The 21006-nt window shown below is 33.5% G+C and overlaps 1 protein-coding gene across 1 annotated transcript; it reads right to left on the bottom strand.

Moving 5' to 3' along the window:
- Positions 1–937: 937 nt before the first annotated feature.
- On the bottom strand, positions 938–16392 carry LOC145593131 (protein arginine N-methyltransferase 1.5-like). The gene is made up of 23 exons (XM_081649641.1): positions 16167–16392; positions 12291–12408; positions 11019–11128; positions 10180–10269; positions 10038–10100; positions 9114–9205; positions 8932–9007; positions 8766–8852; positions 8579–8651; positions 7821–7912; positions 7688–7723; positions 7475–7543; positions 5763–5831; positions 5553–5606; positions 4724–4798; positions 4151–4243; positions 3962–4065; positions 3768–3816; positions 3598–3684; positions 3246–3351; positions 2778–2865; positions 1615–1708; positions 938–1532 (listed from the first exon to the last, which is right to left on the bottom strand). The coding sequence occupies exons 1-23, from the start codon at positions 16296–16298 to the stop codon at positions 1449–1451; spliced, it is 1941 nt and encodes a 646-aa protein (XP_081505767.1). The 5' UTR covers positions 16299–16392; the 3' UTR covers positions 938–1448.
- Positions 16393–21006: the final 4614 nt, after the last annotated feature.

The raw sequence follows: 21006 nt of genomic DNA, 5'->3' as shown, positions 1-21006 counted from the left end.
TGTACATTGTATTATTTGGATCATGCAAGTATATGAAAAAGAACATTTTATTGTATTTTAATGTACATTGTATTATTTGGATCTACAAATTATTCTGAATTTGTCTATTTGCTTGCTTTCTTCTTCCAAAATGTATTAATTGGTCGTTCTTCTTCAAGAACTTCATTTTATTTCTCATTGCAACAACAAAACCACATTAATAGCAAATTAATTCCTAATAAAACCAAAAATTACAATTTTCAACCAAATTTATAAAAAACACTCAAACTCAAAATAAACAAGTATGAATGTCGAATCTGGTCTTACCTTTCGTTTTTATGTGTCATCTTGAACAATTTTGGACTCAAAATTTCGAATTTCTGGAAATTTTGCTTAAGGTTTGAGGAATTTAAATGGGTTTAAAGTTTTGTTTGGAGAGAGAAAGTGAACTTTTGGTTTTAAAAAAAATGATTTGTAATTGATGTATGGTAAAAAATAATAATTACCGTACTATTTATCAATTCCGAATGTAAAAAAAAAAAAAATTCAAAAAATATACAAAATTGTTGCACAAAAATCTCGTGTACATTATAAATGAACATTATTTTATTTTATACAAAGTATATATATCCATGTACATTATAAATTAACATTATATTCTTTTATATACCCATGTACATTAGAATATAACTGCATGTAGATTATGTCTTTTTATAGTTTTGAAACGGATGCACCATGCGGATCATGCATCCGCCTGCACGAACCACCCTTGGTTAAATGGTAGTGAAGAGTTTAGACTAAAAGCATTTCCCAATAAAAAAAAAAAAAAACAATTTTAATTTAAGATAATGCCGCCCTTTACTTCTCAACTTGATAACCAGGTAATTTAGTTGAAAATTTTGATATCAATCCTAAGTTCCAGCGTTCTAACACTTAATGAACACCAACTTTAATAAACAGAGTCAAATTTCATTTGTAAAGATGAATATTGAAATGGTATGAAATGGTTATTTATATGGGACAAATTGCTTAAATAGATCTAATAGAAAGACCCATTATTCCCTCTGTTTCTATGATACAACACTAATATGCTACAAAAACTTGAAAGAATGAATGCACAATGCTTTCAATGTAGCATGAAAATTTCAAGAAAATTATATGTATAAAGCTTTCGGAGTACAACCGCAACTTCTCTGCTCAGGTAAAATCTAACACATCTTGGTCTGGTTTGCAGGAACACAAATTCCACCTCTGCTCATGAAAGACTTGTGGCAAAAGCTCTTGACCTTTATAGTTCTCCTTCGCTGCAGATATAAGATGTTTTCTTCCCATACCTTGGAAGACTAGAGTTAGCTGCAAGTCACTGTCTTTCTGAGAAATAGTATCTGCTTTCAATGTTTCACTCCTGAAAGCGTAAGTCTTAACATTTCATGTGCCCTTCTGAAAGCTAGATTTACAGGGTTGACAAATCAAAGACCAACCCAGTATGATCGCCCTTTGCTATTATGAATGGGTGATGAGGAAGGAGAAGCAACACACCACTCATACCAAACCTGCATCCAATTGAAAGCCAACTCAGCTCAGCTCAGATGAAATCAGTGATGTAAGAGGGAAGGGAGAGAAGGGGGATTTTACCTTTGTTGAACCTGAACATCGCCAAATATGAACTTCTAGAGGGACTCCTGGACGTACGCACACTGGTGCCCTTAATGGGAAGAAGATAGGAAACCTAAACAAGAGAGAAGCAGAGAATCATTAAGCAGACTTCAATGCGGAGCTTGGGTGTGCTAAAGCAATAATAAAACTTGAGACTCGTTTCAACTGATGCATAAATGGATAATACAAGCAAAAATACTACTCCTGTCCCATACTCCCATGATATCCCACTTAAGATTGGCACAAAAATTAGGAATAGAATATACACATAAAATAAAAATTGAAAGAGGGTATTATAGACGAGGGAAGAGTATGAAAACACAATATGAAGTTCTTTTTGAGATACTCCAAAATAAAAAGTGAAGTTAATTTTGAAATGAAAGGAAATTCAGTCAGTAACTGGAAAATCTAAATGGGTAAGAGGGTGGAAATGGAAAAGGCCAACGGAGAGACAAAGCAGAAAGCTGAGACAAACGGGTAAGCAGTTTATCCTTTCATTTTATTTTAAAACCTACACCCAGCACCTCATCTCTGTTTATCATGCAACCATACCAAAATCAAGCACACAACACAGAAAGTCTCCCACTCAAATAAAACGATGGAAACTAAAACACACAAATCACATTAATAATAGCAATCAGAGGTCGTAATGAGGCAAGCACCCCCTTTGAATTATATTATCAAAACAAATGTGCGTTAAAACTCAGCACTTCAGAAGCACCGACAAGATTCGCATCATATGAAACTTGGAGTTTCTTTTGAAAACATATAAAACTGCAACAGTTGACTATAAAAGGCAAGAGAAATTAAAACAGCACCACATATTTCACATTACTTCAACATAACAGCAAGTAATACTACATATACATTGTAAATTGTTACTCTCTAGTGAAACACTACATTGAACATCGGCTGTCTCCAACGTAAAACCTTTTCTAAATTAGAATACCATATGGAGTACAAAAAATACAACGTTTACAGACCCCAATGATATCCCTAACTATATATAGGCCATCAATATTTTAACACACAAATCTTAACCTAGCATATTGTCTGACAATATGGGGGGAGAAGTGAAAGAGGGGGTTGATGCTTAATAGCAAAACTCGGAAAATAACTGGAAAGAGAGCTACAGCACATACCAGCTAAACATATTTGGTGTTGGCATTGTAGGTTCTATACCAAGATGTACATCTTTGTAGAGAGTAGCATCAAAGTACCCAGCAAACCCTGGCAAGCAAAATAGACAGCAAAGCTCTTTACTAAAAATTTCTTTGAATAAAACAAAGAAATGAATATTGAATGGAAAAGAAAGCACTGTAAAACCCAACATGTAAATTCAATGGTGTCCACATGGTTACATATGATATCTGAACTTAGTAGGTCATCGGTAAAGCTTTTATATATATTTCTGGTCCCTAGATAAAACAGATACAAATTAATTATGACGTGAAATGGTAACTATATCAAGCACCAACACAAACCTAGTATTCAAAGCAGTCTTATTAGGTAAATTAACAACAGAGCTAGCTACTCTTCCAGATTACAATTTTAAACTCTTGAGTATACTATTTCATTCACCATAACTGTAAATTGGCAATTAGACATACCATGAACCAATGTCGACCCTGTGTCTTCAGGTATCTCGAACTTAAGTTTCGTATAACGTTGATTGTCATTGCTTGGAGAATACTCAGGATGGACAAAAGTAAAGACCTGTAAGTGACAAACAAGTAAATATTGTTACTCAAGAACAATTAATCTACCAGCACAGCTATGGATAGCCAAAGAGTAAATTAAAAGAATTTCACTAGCAAAAAGACAGGACAGGAAGGATCCAAGCTCACAAAAAGGTAACCTTTTTTTTTTTTTTTTTTTTTTTTTTTTGGCAGTAGAAACCTATATCATTTTCATCATTTTTTTTTCCGGCCCATGGGAGTGGATATGAGGGAAGGGACTTACTGGCTGACATGGAGCAAGCCTTGCTACTTTGTGTAATTTTACCACATAAGGAGTTTCAAAGTGCACTAGATCTTTATGTGCTTTAACCTATACCAGAAGCAAAAGGCAAGTCAAGTTAGATGATGGGAAGGAAATTGACAAAGTCAGATTAGTATGCCAAAGGTACATACATCATTATACAACTTGGTGCTTGTGATGGGTTGGAAAAAACTCGTGTACCTGAGTGAAAACAGAAATGCCATCAACAAATGTTAAAATCCTAGCTACATCTAAAATTTCAGCAGCAACAATTTGATGACAATTTAAAACTAAACAAAATCAGTAGCCAAATCAAGCGAGGCAAAATTTAGTATCTGATACATACGATGATGGGATAGAAATGCCATCTGGCTTCAGAAATCTTTGAGCCCCATCAAGACACTCAGGAGAAAGTTCATTATCACCAAAAGAACCCAACAGCTCACTAACCTAAAACCAACGTAATAGAGCAGAGTAAATAACAAGAATACATGAACAGAATTTGAACACAATAACATTCCCACGGAAAACTTACCAAAATGTCAGCTTTCTCAGGGGCATCCCAATGACGCATGTCACTAGACACTATGGTAACAATTTTTTCCCATCCTTCAAGTTTAATCAGGCTCTGGATTTATAAAATAAATAAATAAATAATAAAAATAAAATAACAATAATCATTCAGAGCTATTCTCAACTTGCTATGTGCAACACTGCAACTAATCTGGGGTAGGAGTAGCAAATAGCCTCATATAAATCAAAGTTAAATTATATGAAATTCTCTTTGTACAGAAACAGCATAGAACACCACTAATCATGAAGGATGGCACATCTCTCATAAGTTGCAACATGTGAAGTGGTATCAATGAAGTTAAGTGGTATGATGAAGTCCAACTTTACAAAGCTAAGCGAAAAGGTAGACAGCAAGAATCACATACACCTTATTTCAGTTATCAAATCCCATTATATCAACTTTTAAGAAAATAGAAGAAACTTGATAAATGGTTAAGTTATCACAAATTCCATAACAGAGATGATTATTTACAAAAACAACAGATAAAGTTGGGCAGTTGACTGTAACAAGCTGGAACAACTAAATGCAACTTACATGAAGAGTTATCACAGCATTAGGATTTTTCTCCACAGCATAAACTTTTAAAGTTCTGCCTGTTTCTTTAGCTGCCTGTGTTCAAAACAAATAAGAAAAATTAACAAAGCGGTACAGAATGATCTTAATGTAAAAAATTATAAGAAAATCTAAAATCAACTCCTATAAAACACTTTATCCAGGCCTATCAAGGACTACTGACCAATATTAGAACTAAGGAACCCATATGCTCAATAGACACCGAAATAGCTAGGTAAGTTTTGAAGCATTTGTCGTAAATGACTGGATACAGTAAGTCATGTTTTTTTTTTATGTTTTTTTTTTTTTTTTGGCATGTAACACTTTTTAAGAGAAGTAAATGTGAAGCATATATAAGCACAATTGAAGCCAGAGTGCACTCTACAGCATCTATACTCACAAATGTTACCAGGAAAATCACGTCAAGTGATAACGCTTTGTCCACAAACAATTAACTCTGATTTATAATCTAGCTCTATACCCGTGATGCACAGGGTAGGAGAATTGTAAGTAAAATACTTCTGGATTGTGATATTGTTTTTCTCTCTAAAATCCCACAATGATAATGTTTGTCCACCCATAAATATCTCAAATATGCTTCCTCCGTTTTTTAGTTGACACATTTACTTTGTCACGTTTGCAAGCGCATAAGTTCAATGATTAATATCTCTAACCGTAAATAATTATAAAATTTCAGTTTATATTATAAAAATATACATTGAGGCAATTATAACAAGATCCCACATTTTGGCAATCAGAACATAAATAAACTAACTATCAACTAGAATTCTAGAATCATATCCAGACCAACCTCTAAAGATGCTCTGACAAGAGGCCCCCTTCCAGCTCCAACGACCATCAAAACCTGGCAACAATAAATTTAGATATCCGTAAATAATGTCACAGTCCAACTGGATGCATGGTAGAGAGGAAAAAAAGGCACATAAACACATATTTTACAGACGTAATTCAGAAATGCTAGCATCCAGCACAGAAAGCAAAAATATTACATATCACTTACAGAGGTTACACTGGATGCTTTCTCATCAGGAACCCTGTCCAGCAAAGCTTTACCGACCGCCCTTTGATACTGCCCAAGAAAAGTCATCAGCACATGAGAATACATACTCCCTTGGCCCAAATAGAGTTGTCAAATATAATACAAGTATATAATTTTCATAAAAGTAAAGCACAAATTAAGGCCTTCTTAGTTTGCCTCCGGGGATAGAAGTCAAACCCATGTGTTAAATGGATAATTTTTAAACTCAATACCAGTGTATGGAAAAGCACAACTAAGGCGTGGAGGCGCTAGGCAATTGAGATAGAGCGCTTTTTTTTTTTTTTAATCTAGGAGGCATACACAACTCTGAGATGCATATCAATCAATTTATTTGAATTATTACATAGTGCACCTCACTTCAATGAGGCACAACTAAGCGAAACAGGGCCCCCATCACCTTAGTGCACATTGAGGTTTCTTATACACTGCTCAATACCATAAACTTAGAGTTCGTGAAAAAGTAAAACCCCCCTCCATCCCCATCCCAACACCTATGATCTACTCCTCACTTTAACCAACTCTTTTTCTCTTTGACACACTCCTACTCCCCAAAACAGCCTCTCTCTCTCTCCCCACCTTCATCATGGCCTCTTAGCTTCCATATTTTCACTCTTTTCTACCACAATCTATCATTCATCTCTCTCCTCTTCTCCTCCAACACCTCTATCCTTTCATTACACTCTTTCTCTCTCTCACCTTTCTCCTTTAAATCTTCCCTCCATTATTATCTCTTTCCATCCTCTCCCTCTATCATACTTCTTTCTCTTATATACTCCCTTAAAATCAATCACACTCCCCTCACCCCCAATATCACCTTTTTGTCCTCCTGATCATGAACCATCGGAAAGTTGCTCTTTGTCTATTTCCTACTTAAGTTCTAGACCTAGATATATGTGGTGAAAAACGATTATTGATACAGATTGAAAAGAATAAAAGTTGATGCACCTTTCCATCAGTCATGGTAGTGATAATTGCAATGCACAGTGGCGATTATGGTGGGAGAAAGAGAGCAAGTAGGGAAATGCTGGGTAGAGGAAGCGACAACTAGGGGGAGAAGAGGAGGCAATAGCGACAATGCTGATGGTTGTGGGTGATGAGATAGTCATTGTTATCATCCTTGACAAAGTTTAAGAAAGACATATCGTTCATATGGTATGAAAAATAAATGCCTGGGCTTCCAAGGAGTGGGCCTCACTGGATCAAAATCCTAATCTTATTGAGCACACATCAAATGGGCTTTCTAGGATTGGGACTCACTGGTATCAACATCTAAATTTTGTTAAGCAAACATGATACATTGATTTGGGCAACCTCAACACATACCAGCCAGAAATTCAAAATTCCCTACAAAATCTAAATTTGATGACTCCAATTGTAAATAAAATTTATAAGTTTCCAAATCTAGTCAGCCAAAGGGTTCCCAAATGAAAAATTAACAAAGTATAGAGGAAATGAAATTGCCAAACTGGATACTTCTCATATATCATGTGCAAAATGATTGTATTATTAATTATAGCAGTTATTGCTTGGCAAGAATGAAAGTCATCAAGCAAAGCAGCTACTGGATCAGTAAATGGGCAGCCTTTATACAGCAACAAACTTCTCAACATTAACGGAAGCTTATACATGTAGACTATAGACTTATAATGTAAACAACAACAATAAAGTCTCACCTGAAGATACTTTACTGTATCCTTTTCAAATGTCTCATACGTTTGCGCCTCCAAGTTATCCATAAGAGGCTGCAAACAGCAACATGAGTAATACAGCCGTGCAAAGAAAAAAAAAAGAAACAAGTCGTGATTGCTCTAAGGCCTCTAACCTATATGAAATCAGAGATGTTATGATAACCAACTTAAAATGCAACACGGAAGCGCAGAAGTTACCTGCAATGGACTCTGCAAAAAGTCCCTGTAACTAAGCTGCAATAAGAAAGAGAAAGGACAAATTAGAGCACTTAAACCTTCAAAATTTTGAGAACTAATAACATTCAGACACTGAATCAAACTGATGCACTACCTCATAGAGCTCCTGTTCAGGGAGTGGATCCATCTTTTGGTAAAGATAACCAATATAGTACAAGTATGCTCTCAAAGGATGCCCTACATCACCTAAGAGAAAGCTATCATAAGTCAAGATGAAAAAATATTATAACCAAGAAATAAAAGTTAGAAGTGAATTATTAGATTTCAATGTACACCCAAAGCATCAGTTTCAGTGGCTTGGGAAATTCATACAGAATTGGATAAAAAACAAAGAAAATAGCAAAGGCTTTTATATTAAATCCACAGTATGAGCTATTGCTAAGTAAATAAGGCGATTGACTCGTCAGACACGAAAACAAGAATATCAGAAAAAAGCTATAACAATAGTCATTATGCGAGTGATGAGACCCACCACAATCCATCACTAAATTAGACATACCTATACTACCAAATGTAATAAATATAAAAAAATTAAAAAAAAAAAAAAAGTGTTAACCTTTTATTCATAAATGCTTAGAAAGTCTCTTTTCTTATGAGAAGAGAAAGTTGTTCACAATTGAATTTAAAAAATTGTCCTGATTAATTAACTCTCGAAAAAAAAAAATGATTATTTAACTCTCCAAAATCTGAGACCTTTGAAGACAAGCAAGATGTCAGTTTCTGAAACCATTGCATAAAATACATTGACAGTTACAACCATTTTTATGTTTTCCCTATGCCTCACAAAGTCACAAGCACAATTTATTATAAAGCAAAATGCCAAACCATCTGCAACCAAATTCAGAAACTCACTGTTAACATCATTAGTAGCTGATTCCAGTGATTTTATAGGAACAAGGTGTGCCAATCCTCCAGAAATGACTACCTGGTCATAAGTTTCAAATACAGCCACAAATGGGTAAAAGCAACCATTAGAAGAGATGCCACGAGAATTGAAGGCTATATAACCAGAATCACTCAAATGAATTCAGGGAGCTACCTGTACTGAATGGTTGAAGAACAGTGTGAGTAGCTGTTGATGACGCTTTGATAAGCAAGGGTGCCCACGGGCATTTGTAAGAAAAGACTGTCAACAAGTAAACATCACAGTGAAAATGCAAACAATACACAGGTAAAACAGTTAAGAAGAAATCCACTTAACTTACATTAGTATGAATAATTGCTGCTCGTACTGGCTCTCCAATCCAGCGACCCAAAGAATTTGTAGATGGAAGGGAACCCCTGATGTGAAACATAAAGTAAAATAAAATAAAATAATAGCTAAACAAAATTCTAGTGCATCATGTATCAATCATCACACTCGGTCAAAATGGGGCATGTAACTTACAGGACATCAAGCGCAACTGAGAGTTGGCTGTTATGTTCACAAAGAAGACGAAATGAATTCCATGTCTCCCAAGAATCAATAGGATCTCCACCCTGTATTGGAAGTAAGACAAGGGCTAAGTGAAAAGTTTTACAATTGCACTAGTAACAGTAGTAAGGATCAAACCTAATACTACCTCCGTTTCATATTATTTACAACGATTAGACATTTTTCCTCTCTACTTTATGTCAACTCGTTGCAAATAATATGAAACGGAGGTAGTATAAATTTCAGTGCACATACAGCTTTTTCAACACTCTATTGTGTACTCTTATTCAAGAAAAGTTTGGTTGCCTCAGAAGGTTTTGAGTTACATATAATGCCTTTTTTAAATTACAGACTAATTTATAATCAGAAAATCAATACCGACCTTGAACTGTTGGGCCTTGGCAATTAGCAGATAGCATATCATAATAGGAAATTTGACCAGCATTATAGCAGATTCTGTGAAAGTAATGGCCAAATTTAATACTCTCTCGAGTCTCTGTGTTCCAAATTAACTTCAAACTTCCAACCAAATGTCAAAAATAGAAACTCATATTTCCTTTTCAGCCTACCCTCTTGTCTCCATTCCATCAATCTTTGACAACCCAGCTGAAAAATCAGTTGTGGAATGAAAAACTAAAACCTAAGGGCATGAGTGTATCTTCTTTCAATGTTGCGTAAGGTAAATAATCGATATTCTAAGGGTTATACAGAGTATTTTATAATTTTATCTTTTCAGCAAAACTGCTTCAATACACTCCTCCTACAAATGAGTAAAATTGACTAGTCAAATTCACAAATTAGATCCAACCAACACTTATGTCTCCATCTACTTTGTATTAAACACTCCTCTCCAAATGCAGTGCAATAAAATTGAGGAGAATATAGGGCATCACTTACCAATGATTGATCATCCATAGGGTCACCGTCTTCGTGCTTTCGCAAAGGAATTCTGAGCCACAACTGTAGTATAACATTGATAAGAATGTTAAATAAGATATGTAGATGATATTTCACAACAGAAAGATCCTCAAAAAGTTACCTGCATGTTGTTTGAGCTTTGCAGAATCTGATTCACACATCTTGAATAATTGGCACATGACTGACCCTTAGGGACTGGAAGAAGGCATGCCTGTTAAACGTGTAAAAATTCAACACCAAACGTTTTCCTTTTGTAAAGGAAATAAACATCATAATAAGCAAATTTCAAATCAACAATCATTACAACTTGGTCAAAGCCTGTTTAATAAGATAACAAAAGAGATTTGATTGATGAAGGGAAAGGCTAGATCATATAATGAGCTTCTTGTCCTAGAAAAGCCAAGCAGGGAAGAAACAGCAAGCAAACAAAGACAGAACACAGCAAAAGAATGTAGAATCTATTCTCATCTTGGTAATAAACAATTGTTTGACCATTAATACTCATGAAGTCATGAGCAAAATAAACCACCACGCGGGGGGGGGGGGGGGGGGGGGGTACATTCTCCAATTTACAAACCTTTAGAACAAAGTGTGAACAAGTTCATCCTACGTTAACAGATAACAGCTTAGTGAACAGATCAATGCCACAACTTTATGCTTATATAGCAGAAGTTACTGAATGTCTGAAAATTTCCCTAAAGTAGAAAAAGATCAAATCGTCTTGTCATTTCAGATATCAGTGCTGCTAGTATCATATATCAAATATGCTGTGCAGCTTCGACAATCATGATAGGACAAATAATAATTAGGGAAAAAATTGCAGCATGAAAATCTTTTACAGAAGAAAGCTTTTCCATTATAATACGCAGACATGAATCAGAAGACATTTAGGCTAAACTCAGGCATCTGACACATACACACACACATGCACGCACAAAGGATTGGGGCACATTCACAGACCTGTAGCGAGAGATGGGAAGCCCAAGCAACTTCTTGCTTCAGACAGATCTCAGAATCTCTCCTAAGAATTTCATCATCGGAATCCAAGTCAATCCATGAGCTGATTTTTCCTATCATAAAGAAAAGATTTAGGTATTTATGATTTTTAAGCAGATCCACAACAACAGACAACATTGGCTTCAATACAAGATAAAACATGAAGACTTGAAAACAACGATATCACATTAATGAATTAACATCTTGTTAAAATAACATGGCAAGATTTTTTAAATCGAAATAAGTAATCAGAACTGTTCAGAAATCTAATCACAGTCCAATGCAAAAACCAGATAATCTCCACAGAATAAAATGTTGAAGTGACATGATTTAATAGCAGATATTAATATTATAAGTTTATAACCCATCAAATTGGAAATAATAGTAACATTTTTCTACCAAATTCAACAATACCACACTTCCAATAAAGAGGTGCCCACAACCGATAAGGTATGTGAATATTAGATTCATACAAAGAAACCCCTTAACAAATTATTACGCTAGCCCTTAATCCCAACTAAAACAATCTACAGTAAAAAAAAAAAAATCACTTTCTCTACCATCAGATATTCACTCATAATCTACTGCTATTCAGGAAAATAATGTTTATTTCCTGACATTGCAACATACTTGATGTAATCATTATTTCAAATGATGTATCAAAGTTTCAATTGGACCACATAATTTAGCTAATTCAATTGATAAATCAAAACACATTTCCCTGAGACTTGAATCTTTCCAAAATAAAAATGTTTCAAAAGTCCCTCAAATGCTTATTATCAGATTATGCACCAATTGTACTACTCTGCTAAAATACACTATAACTACAAAAATTTTAAAAAAAAAAATTAGGGTACTAATTTCAACTATGAAATCCTGAGTGAAACAGAGGGAGAAATAACTTAATTGAGACTCTGAAACAAAGATTAACATCTAGATGACAAATGCTGCAGGCATAGATCCATATCATAGAATATTTGAAACATTGAAAAACCCATACAGCCATTCTACCTTCCTCCAAATCCAATATGAAGCCAGCAAAAGAATAGCTTCATATGAAAATCAAGTAAATATGAGAAGACATTAAGAATGATGCTTAACCCATATGCCTAAGTTTCTCCATAAGCAGCTTTGCTAATGACTTAAGATAAATCGAATAAAGGTGAGTGAATTTCCAAATAAAATTAAAAAAAATAATGCAAATACAATCATTATGATGATAAAAAAGATTCATACCAACAACATGACTACTCCACTGAGCAGGGCTTAAAACCAAGTCTGAACCAGCTACTGGCAGGGCACCAGATCCCAGATTGTTACTACTTTCCAGGCTAGGCCGGTATGCAGGATCAACCTACAGAATCAAATTAGAGGGTTACTTTTCAAACAAAATGAGCAAGAAAGTAAACAGAATACCAATCAAAGCCAGATCTGATTATATAGTTTGCTGTGTAATTATAATAAAATTTAAAGGCATCTTAAGTAAATTTCCCCTCAAGGAAAATGCAACAAATTATTTTAACATACTGTCAAATCGACGTTAGAGAGTCATATATGTTTTCCCTAATGCTTAAAAAAATTGAAAGAAAAGGGGGGGAAAAGCAGATGAGATCAAGTGAGTGACATATTTAACAAATATGTTCAGCACCTTTTTTTTTCAAGGTTTAGAACAAAATATTAATGTTGTTGATAGAAAGGAAGTGAAGCTTTGCTTAAAAAGTTATAACAGCTTCACTATACTGCTTACATCATCTTGATACTATTGGTGAGCTTACTGACCAACCACACATGAAAACAACCATTCCGCTGATATGTGACTGGCTAATTAGCCACCAGATCCAATAGAAATCCATAAACTCGTACATATTTACTCCTTCACGCTTTAAACAATAAAGTAGATGAAATCGAGTGATAAAGCTCATGAAACATATGTACACAGGAGAACAATGACACAAACATGTGCAACATTAATTTTCAAGGTTTAGAGCTGAATTGATTTTTCGAAAAAAAAAATCATAAAATAAAATAAAATAAAATATAATAATAATAATAATAATAATAATAATAATAACAATAACAATAACAATAACAATAATAATAATAATGTCAATGATAGGCAGAAAGTGAAGTTTAGCTTATACCAACAGCTTCACTATATTGGCTATATCATCTTGATGCTATTGGTGAGCTTACTGACCAAACACACATGAAAACAACCATTCAGTTGTTATGTGACTGGCTAATTAGCCACCAGATCGTAAAAAAGCATATTGCCATACTTCATTTACTTGTACTACAAGAGCAACAATAGAATTTCCTACAATCGGGCTAGTTATATGTGTTTTTATCCTAATGCTTTAAACAATTAAATAGGTGAAATCAAGTGATAAAATACATGAGAGGTCGTTTGTGGATTGTTTGGAATGCTAAAAAAGTGGGAGCCGGACATTCCGGAAGGATTGATGACGCCGCGGGGGATCAGTTGGGTCTTTTAAAAGGACTCAATCAAAGGACACAAAGAAGGGGAGCCGTTCATCACCAGTGACATAAGCAGTGGAGGTATATGCTGTGGCACCCTTTATGGGGCTCCGCCCTCCTGACCGGAGTGCCGTTCACTTGTCAAAGTCTAAGGCGTCCTTTCATTGTTGCCGATATAGATTCTCTTCTTATATGCATGATACCGGTCGAACTGACGAAACGGTTAAGCCCGGAACACTTTTCTAAGGTCACGTGAGGCCAATTCAATCGATGACAACGCTTCACTCGGAAAGCATGCACAGGGATTTTGTAAATTAACTAAGAGACCATAGAAACGAAGCGTACTTCCCTCGAGGATAACACTCCTGACTAATTACACAAGAGACTAACAACACAAACATGTGCAACAATAATTTCAATGGTTTAGAGCTCAATTGATTTTTATTGTTAAAAATATTAATAATGTTAATGATAGTGAAGCTTAGCTTATACCAACTTCACTATATTGGCTTTATCAACTAGATAATATTGGTGAGCTTACTGACCAACCACACATGAAAACAACCATTTAGTTGATATGTGGCTGGCTAATTAGCCACCGGATCCAAGAATAACTATAAGCTTTTATAAGAATGCAAACAGTCAGACTTCATTTACTGTACTAACTAAGAGTGCAATAATAGAAAGGCATACACTCGCACATGTTCTTTAATGCTTTAAATAGTTAAGATGAAATCAAGCAATCAAGCTCATGAGACATATTTTACAAAAAAGATCTAATGACACAAATATGTGCAGCAATCTTTTTCAATGTTTCGAATTCAATTAATTTTTCAATAGAAAAAGCAAAATACAAATGTTGATGACAGGCAGAAAGTGAAGCTTTGCTTATACCAACTTCACTATATTGGCTTTATCATCTTGATGCTATCGGTGAGCTTACTGACCAACCACACAAATCCAACCATTCAGCTGACATGTGACTGGCTAATTAGTCACCATATTCAAGTTTGACTATGTGCCTCCATAAGACAGCAGACAGTCAAACTTAATTTACTTGTATAGTTTATAACAGACATAAGAAGGTAACAATCCCCTACAACAGTATAAAATATATACTAAAGGTGAGTATATATGGCATAAAGAGCTGAATAATCTGAAATTGGAATTCACTTATAGAATTGTATTCCACTTAAGTGATGGAAATCAGATTTCGGGTCATAATTGATTTTTTTTTTTTTTTTTTTTTGGGGGGGGGGGGGGGGGGGGGGGGGGGGGGGGGGGGGGGCTTGAGCTGGTCAGGTCACATCAATTCTATTGCATTTCGCTTATTTTGATCATTTAATCTTTATTATACACAATTATTGTCCTATCAAGTTGGGCCAAGTCAAGAAAAGCGATTTCAAGCAGAGTTTGGGTTTTAGGGTGGGATCAGATTAGCAAGGTCTACACTTTAATTACTAAATCCTATTTTTCATCTAATGAATTAATATACAGTCTTTATCTTCTTTTTTATCATTAAAATCTTTAATCATCTTTAAGTTAAGACTATAAGAAATATACATTGACAGTGTACACTAAGACTTCCCAATTCTTTTTAATTGTTCCATATTGACTTTCACCTTTGTCAATGTAGCTCAAGGAAATAGAATAGGTGAATGTAAAACGTAACACCCAAATAACTCAGCACATATTTCTTCCATAACCATGTCCATTTAAGTGACTAACTGAATATTCACACATCCAGATGTGGCTAGCTGATCAATTGATCATTCACCACAAACATCTTTAACCATCCTTAATCCTTTTATACCAACTTTTGAAGCCTTATGCCCAAAGAGCAACCACTAATAATGACTACCTCAAGGCTAGAACTTAAACAATCCTTCAAAAGCAGAAGTAGCTCATGAAGATAAAGGAGCTAAAACTAAAGCAAAGTTTTCATCAGAAATCACACTGAGTAGCCAAGATGGCCCATGAGCTCCTATTCACCGAGGGTATCCTTTGGTAGGAATAGTGGAATAATGTCATAATAATCTCAATATAATGAAACATCTTTCCAATATGCACCATTTACTAACTTCCAATCAATCCTCTTCCACCAATCACACTATAAATTCTCAACATAATATATACTTCCTACAGTCAAAAAACCCATAAAACCAGTGTAATTTGCTAATAACAGTGTACAAGGTTGGCTTAGGCACAAAGTAATAGCAGCCCTGCTGCTAAGCTATTACGCAGGAACCGGTTTGCACACTAGTTTACTCCTCAGCATTATACGATTACCGAACATTTCGCTCTTTATAACCCGCTAATTGACAATACATTGAACAAAAAAAAATCAGCAATAACCAATTTCAATCCCAACAATGTACATCAAAATATAGCTGAATAACGGCCCACCAAAGTGAAATAAAACCCCACATTGATGATTAAAAGTATAATAATAACTTTTTAGCTGCCATAAATCAAATCAATTTAGGTGACTGACTGACTATACACATATAGATTAAAATGTCAACAGCTAATTTAGTCACCAAATCAAAAAACAATCAAATCAAACAAAACCCACAATTCAAAAATCAAAATGGATGAATATAAAAAGGAAAAATGTAGGAAATTCATACGAACCAAAGTAGCAAGAACGAAGTCGAATCCGCCTTTAATGCTGTACTCAAGAAGCTGCGGCATGTCATTGCTGAAGTCGGTTTCGACGCCGCAATAGCGGGATTCTTTGTCGCCATTTCTTTCACCAAGCGGCATCTTCTTCTGCCGATTGGGGAAGAGAGAGAAAGTAGAGAGAGAAGAAGAAGAAAGGGGGGAAGAAAGTAGGGTTTTGGGAGGGGTTAGGGTTTAAATGAAGATGAAATGAGAATGATTTAGGGTTTTGGAGTTAAGAGCACATGGGTTATGGTTCAGTCATTTGCTTGGGTTGTTGGGTGGGACCGTCGGAACAACGTCAAGTCATCGAGAGTTGAGACTATGGCCTGCGGGAAAAATTATCGCTAATAATTTCGGGAAAAATTATCGCTAATAATTTCGGGAAAAATTATCGCTAATAATTTGTCACACTGAATTCCCGATAGTAATTGACCTTAAGTAAAAAAAAAAAAAAAAAAAAAAAAAAAAAAAAAAAATTACAGTGATCTAAAACATAACGAGTAGTACAAATCTTTTCAACAAATTAATGAGTGTAAATGATTTAACTCTATTTCTTTGTTGTGGTAGACTAGTAGTAAAGTTTTTACTACGTAATACATTCTATATATAATCTAGAACTAGTTTTTACTTTTTAAGTTTGTGCGATGCCTTGAGATACTACATTAATTCCATGATTGAAATCCTTATTTATAAATGACAAATAATATGGTTATAGCTTGGTGGCTAACAATATACTTTTAAAAGTTAAGGTCGTGGGTTCAAATCTTGTATAAGCTATAGATATCTAATTTGTGGCCAGGTTTTTGAACAAGTTTTTCATAATAGGATTTGTGATAAAGATTATTTTTAATTTTCTTTTCAATTTGGGATTTGTTTTGGTAATCCTTGAGATTGAACATTTTGATTGAATTTTAGGTGATCGGGTATACCATATGTCTAGACTCTCTACCTTTAATCAATTACTTGTATAAGAAAGATGTAAAATGGAAACAAAAAGTGAATGTGGAGATATAGTGTGCGTGATACATTCAGGTTTAATATGAACAATTTGTATCATGCCTAAAAAGTTGTATGTGTGTGTGAAATTTAAAAAAAAAATGTTCATCAAAGAGTTTCCAACCAAATTGAGTTAGAAAATTTTGTCAGGAACTACCCATATATGGCCTATTTTGTGAAAAACTACCTGAATTTTTTTTTTATTTGTACACAACTATCTAAGATGTAAAAACTTTGTCTAACACTACCTTTTAACAGTTTCTGTCCAATTTTTCGTTTGTGTGGCCCACAACACAACTACGTTTTCCCACCCAATTATCTCCTTTCCCAACTACATCCCTTCTCCTTCAAAAATTTCCCTAAATTTTTCTTCATCCTTTTACCTTTCACCTTTCACTCTCTTTAAATCTATAATCTTATTAAAACACATCTATAATCTTATTAAAACACAAAGAGACAACATGATAAAGCCATGTGTCACTGTTGCATTAATATGATTTGGCGTCACATCACTCTCACATGTCACCTTATGTGTCATCACTCTAAACCTTTTCACATGTGTAACTTTCGTATTTAATTTTCCTATCGAATGTAACTTCTAAGTAATTGTTGTACAATAATAAACTTCAATTAATTTGTAAGAAATCAATCACATACTAATGGCTATTGATTCCATGGATGTTATGCGTAATTTTCTAGATTGAATATTAGTTAAGCAATTCCCATATATTTTTTCCATTTTCTGAATTAATTTTAAACTTAAGATAATGTTTTCAAAATATTATTCAAAGTTAAGGCAATTTTTTCATTTTGTATTTAAACAAAACCCGGAACATTGTCCAAGCCACAACCTAGTTAACTAATGAAATCTTATTACTCCAAATTTCTTACCAATTTCTGTTAATTAACAGGTTAAACATGCATCCTTTTTCTCACACTCTATCTCTTTCCTACTTATTTTCTTACTTTGTTGGGTAGGTCTATGTCAGTGACTCAAATTAGTAAGGGAAAACAAGGACCAAGGAGGTACAATGTAGTAATTGATATGAAACTTGTGGTCTTTTCATTTAATTGAAGCCATAAACCTTAACCTCAAAAGATATAAAACCCCTATTTTAATTCAAACCCCTTATTCAATTGAAGCCAAAAACACTAAGTTGAATCCTTACTTATGATAATTGAAGAAAATTAAAAACTCCTAAACCAACTGTATTGCCAACAATAACTTAAAAAATTACTTGATTTGGTGAATAACGTAAATGTCTTTAATTGCTCATATTTATGGTTCGTGGAATTATTTTGTTGTGATTGGGGAAAAAGAATGACATTACGACAGGTAGAAAATGAGTTAATTGGGTGGATAAACGTAATTGTGGGCCCCACAAATAGAATATTGGACGGAAACCGTTATAAGGTAGTGTTTGATAAAAATTTTACATCTTAGGGGTAGTTGTTCATAAATAATAAGTATTTGGGTATTTGTTCACAAAACTGGTCATTTATGGGGTAGTTCTTGATAAAATTTCCAGTATACTGTTACATATAAGTTCACTTATGTGTTACTCTTAAGTGTATCAGTTTAATTAATCAGAACATAATTTTAAACAGTATTATGTAAATGAGGTTTGTTGGAAATATATTATAAATAATAGGAAAATGCTATACATAACCCTTAGGGCTACATAAAAGCATTAAATTTACACTTGAAAATCGTAAAAAGTTAAGAAATTATAAAAATATAAACACTAATTACACTGATTTACGCGTGTTTTTGTCATGAATTCCTAATTTTATACAAATTCCGAGAGTGTATTTAATGATTATATATAGCCCTTAGGGCTACATATAGCATTACCCGAAATAATAAACACAAAGTAGTATAATTGAACAATTCCAAATAGACATGCTGGAACATAATTAGTCTCATCAATAACATAATATTAAAACAGACACCAAGAATGACACATGCCATTTTTTGGTGCTGTCATTTTCCCTCCAAAACTATCCTCCATCTTCTCTTGCCAGAAACGCTTTAGAGAATATTTATATAATATGATTTGTTATTATTGGTTTTCTTATATATTCTATATATACACATTTAACTAAAATTTTATTCTAAATATTATAATTCGTATCTTTTCTTGACAAAATCTTTTAAAAGAATATTTGTATAATATGATCGATTTCCTATTTGGTCATCATTTTTTTGGATAATCATGTTTTTTTATATGATGAGATGCATTTTTTATTTAATGAGATGCATTTAATATTTAATGAGATGCATTTTACATTGTATTGGGAAAAATAAATTAATGTAACTATTTTCTTTTCTCCAAAAAATTGCAAGATCACTTTGACTATTAACTAAACTCCATTTCCTCTATTTAATCTCATTTTACCATATCACATCCCTATTTTGTTTGTTTTTCTTTTTCACTTCGCATGTACCATTAAATTAAGGACTAGATTATCAAACATTATCATTATTATTATTATTGTAGTAAGTTACGTCTTGATTTTAAAATTATTTCAATAATATACAACTTTGATTCAAGCAAAATTAATTTTTTTGTTAAATCCGTGCGTCGCACGGGCACTAATCTAGTTATTAATAAAATAAACCATAAATGAATAATAATTTCTAATACTATTCGAAAACAATTCCCTTTTATTTTATCCCTTTACAACATTAATCTGAGATAATTTGCACTTTCATGAAACACCCACAAAGACATAAAGCAATCCAGCTTATACCAAAATTATTTACTTTTTTTTTTGTTAAACGTGAGAGCTAAGAATGCATCTTATCCTTCAGTACACAATAAGTAATTTCAATAAAATACAGAATTTAGTAGACTATTGAACAAATTACAAAAAATATGATCTATAAGATAATTTGTACCTTCATGAAACATATACAAAGACTTAATTTATCCACTTATCTATTTACTCTAATAATTTTTTTCAGTAAGGGTGAATCTTATTTTTGAATACACCATTAAAAAAAAAATTTAACTTTCTCAAGAATTTAGTTGACAAATAATTATTGAGAAAATTATGTAAGCTTTAAACCATTTATATTATTGACACGAACTTGACAATATGACATCTTAACAAAAATTGTCCATTTTCTTACTAAAAAAATATTTTGACAAAATTAAAATACTCCATGCTGTTGGGTGTAATCATGAAGATTATAAAAATAGTTGTCATATTCACAAATTCTTGTATGAATGGTTAGCAATAAACACATATTTTTGGATACACTTATAATTGATTGCTTGGAATATGTACTTTACAAGTGTATCCTAAAAGAACTTTTAGGTGATGATCTTATGAATCTTGTCAATTGTAACTGAAAGGTATTTGAATTAGCCACCGCATCACAGCTCCAACGCACATAGGGCCCTTCAGCATAAAGTAAACTCATCTGACAAATAACATAGTATTACAATGAAATTGAACTGGTGGAATTCTGAAGGGAGTATTACTAATACATACTTCGTATTTGTTGGTACATAATAATAAGGATATAAATCTTAACACATCTTTTGTGAAGGAAATAGAGCAGCAGACTATGTTGCATCTCTGGGTTATTCTACTCCGATCCACCAAGATATTGATCCATTCTTGGATAGCAAGTTTTCATATTTTTTATTACAAGATAAGTTAGGGCACGGTCTTGTGAGAAGACGTTTCTAATTTTTTCCATGTATCTTACTTTCCAAAAAAAAAAAAAAAATAATAAGGATATAATGGCAATTTAGTAAAATAAGAAAGTGTTCAGTTTGCATTTAAGATTAAGGGTCTGTTC

This window comes from Chenopodium album, chromosome 18, assembly GCF_948465745.1.
Source record: "Chenopodium album chromosome 18, dcCheAlbu1.1, whole genome shotgun sequence".
In the NCBI taxonomy this organism is placed as follows: Eukaryota; Viridiplantae; Streptophyta; class Magnoliopsida; order Caryophyllales; family Amaranthaceae; genus Chenopodium; species Chenopodium album.
Note: the sequence above shows the minus strand (reverse complement) of the source record. Positions and strands in the feature narration are given on the sequence as shown.

What these genes read in the sequence shown, in the direction of transcription:
- LOC145593131 (XM_081649641.1), bottom strand. Translation starts at nt 16,298, where the DNA reads ATGCCGCTTGGTGAAAGAAATGGCGACAAAGAATCCCGCTATTGCGGC. An exon ending in GTGGAGTAGTCATGTTGTTG is followed by an intron (nt 11,129 to 12,290) that starts GTATGAATCTTT and finishes TCTTTATGATAG; the next exon opens with GAAAAATCAGCTCATGGATT. An exon ending in CTATGGATGATCAATCATTG is followed by an intron (nt 9,206 to 10,037) that starts GTAAGTGATGCC and finishes CTTCCAATACAG; the next exon opens with GGTGGAGATCCTATTGATTC.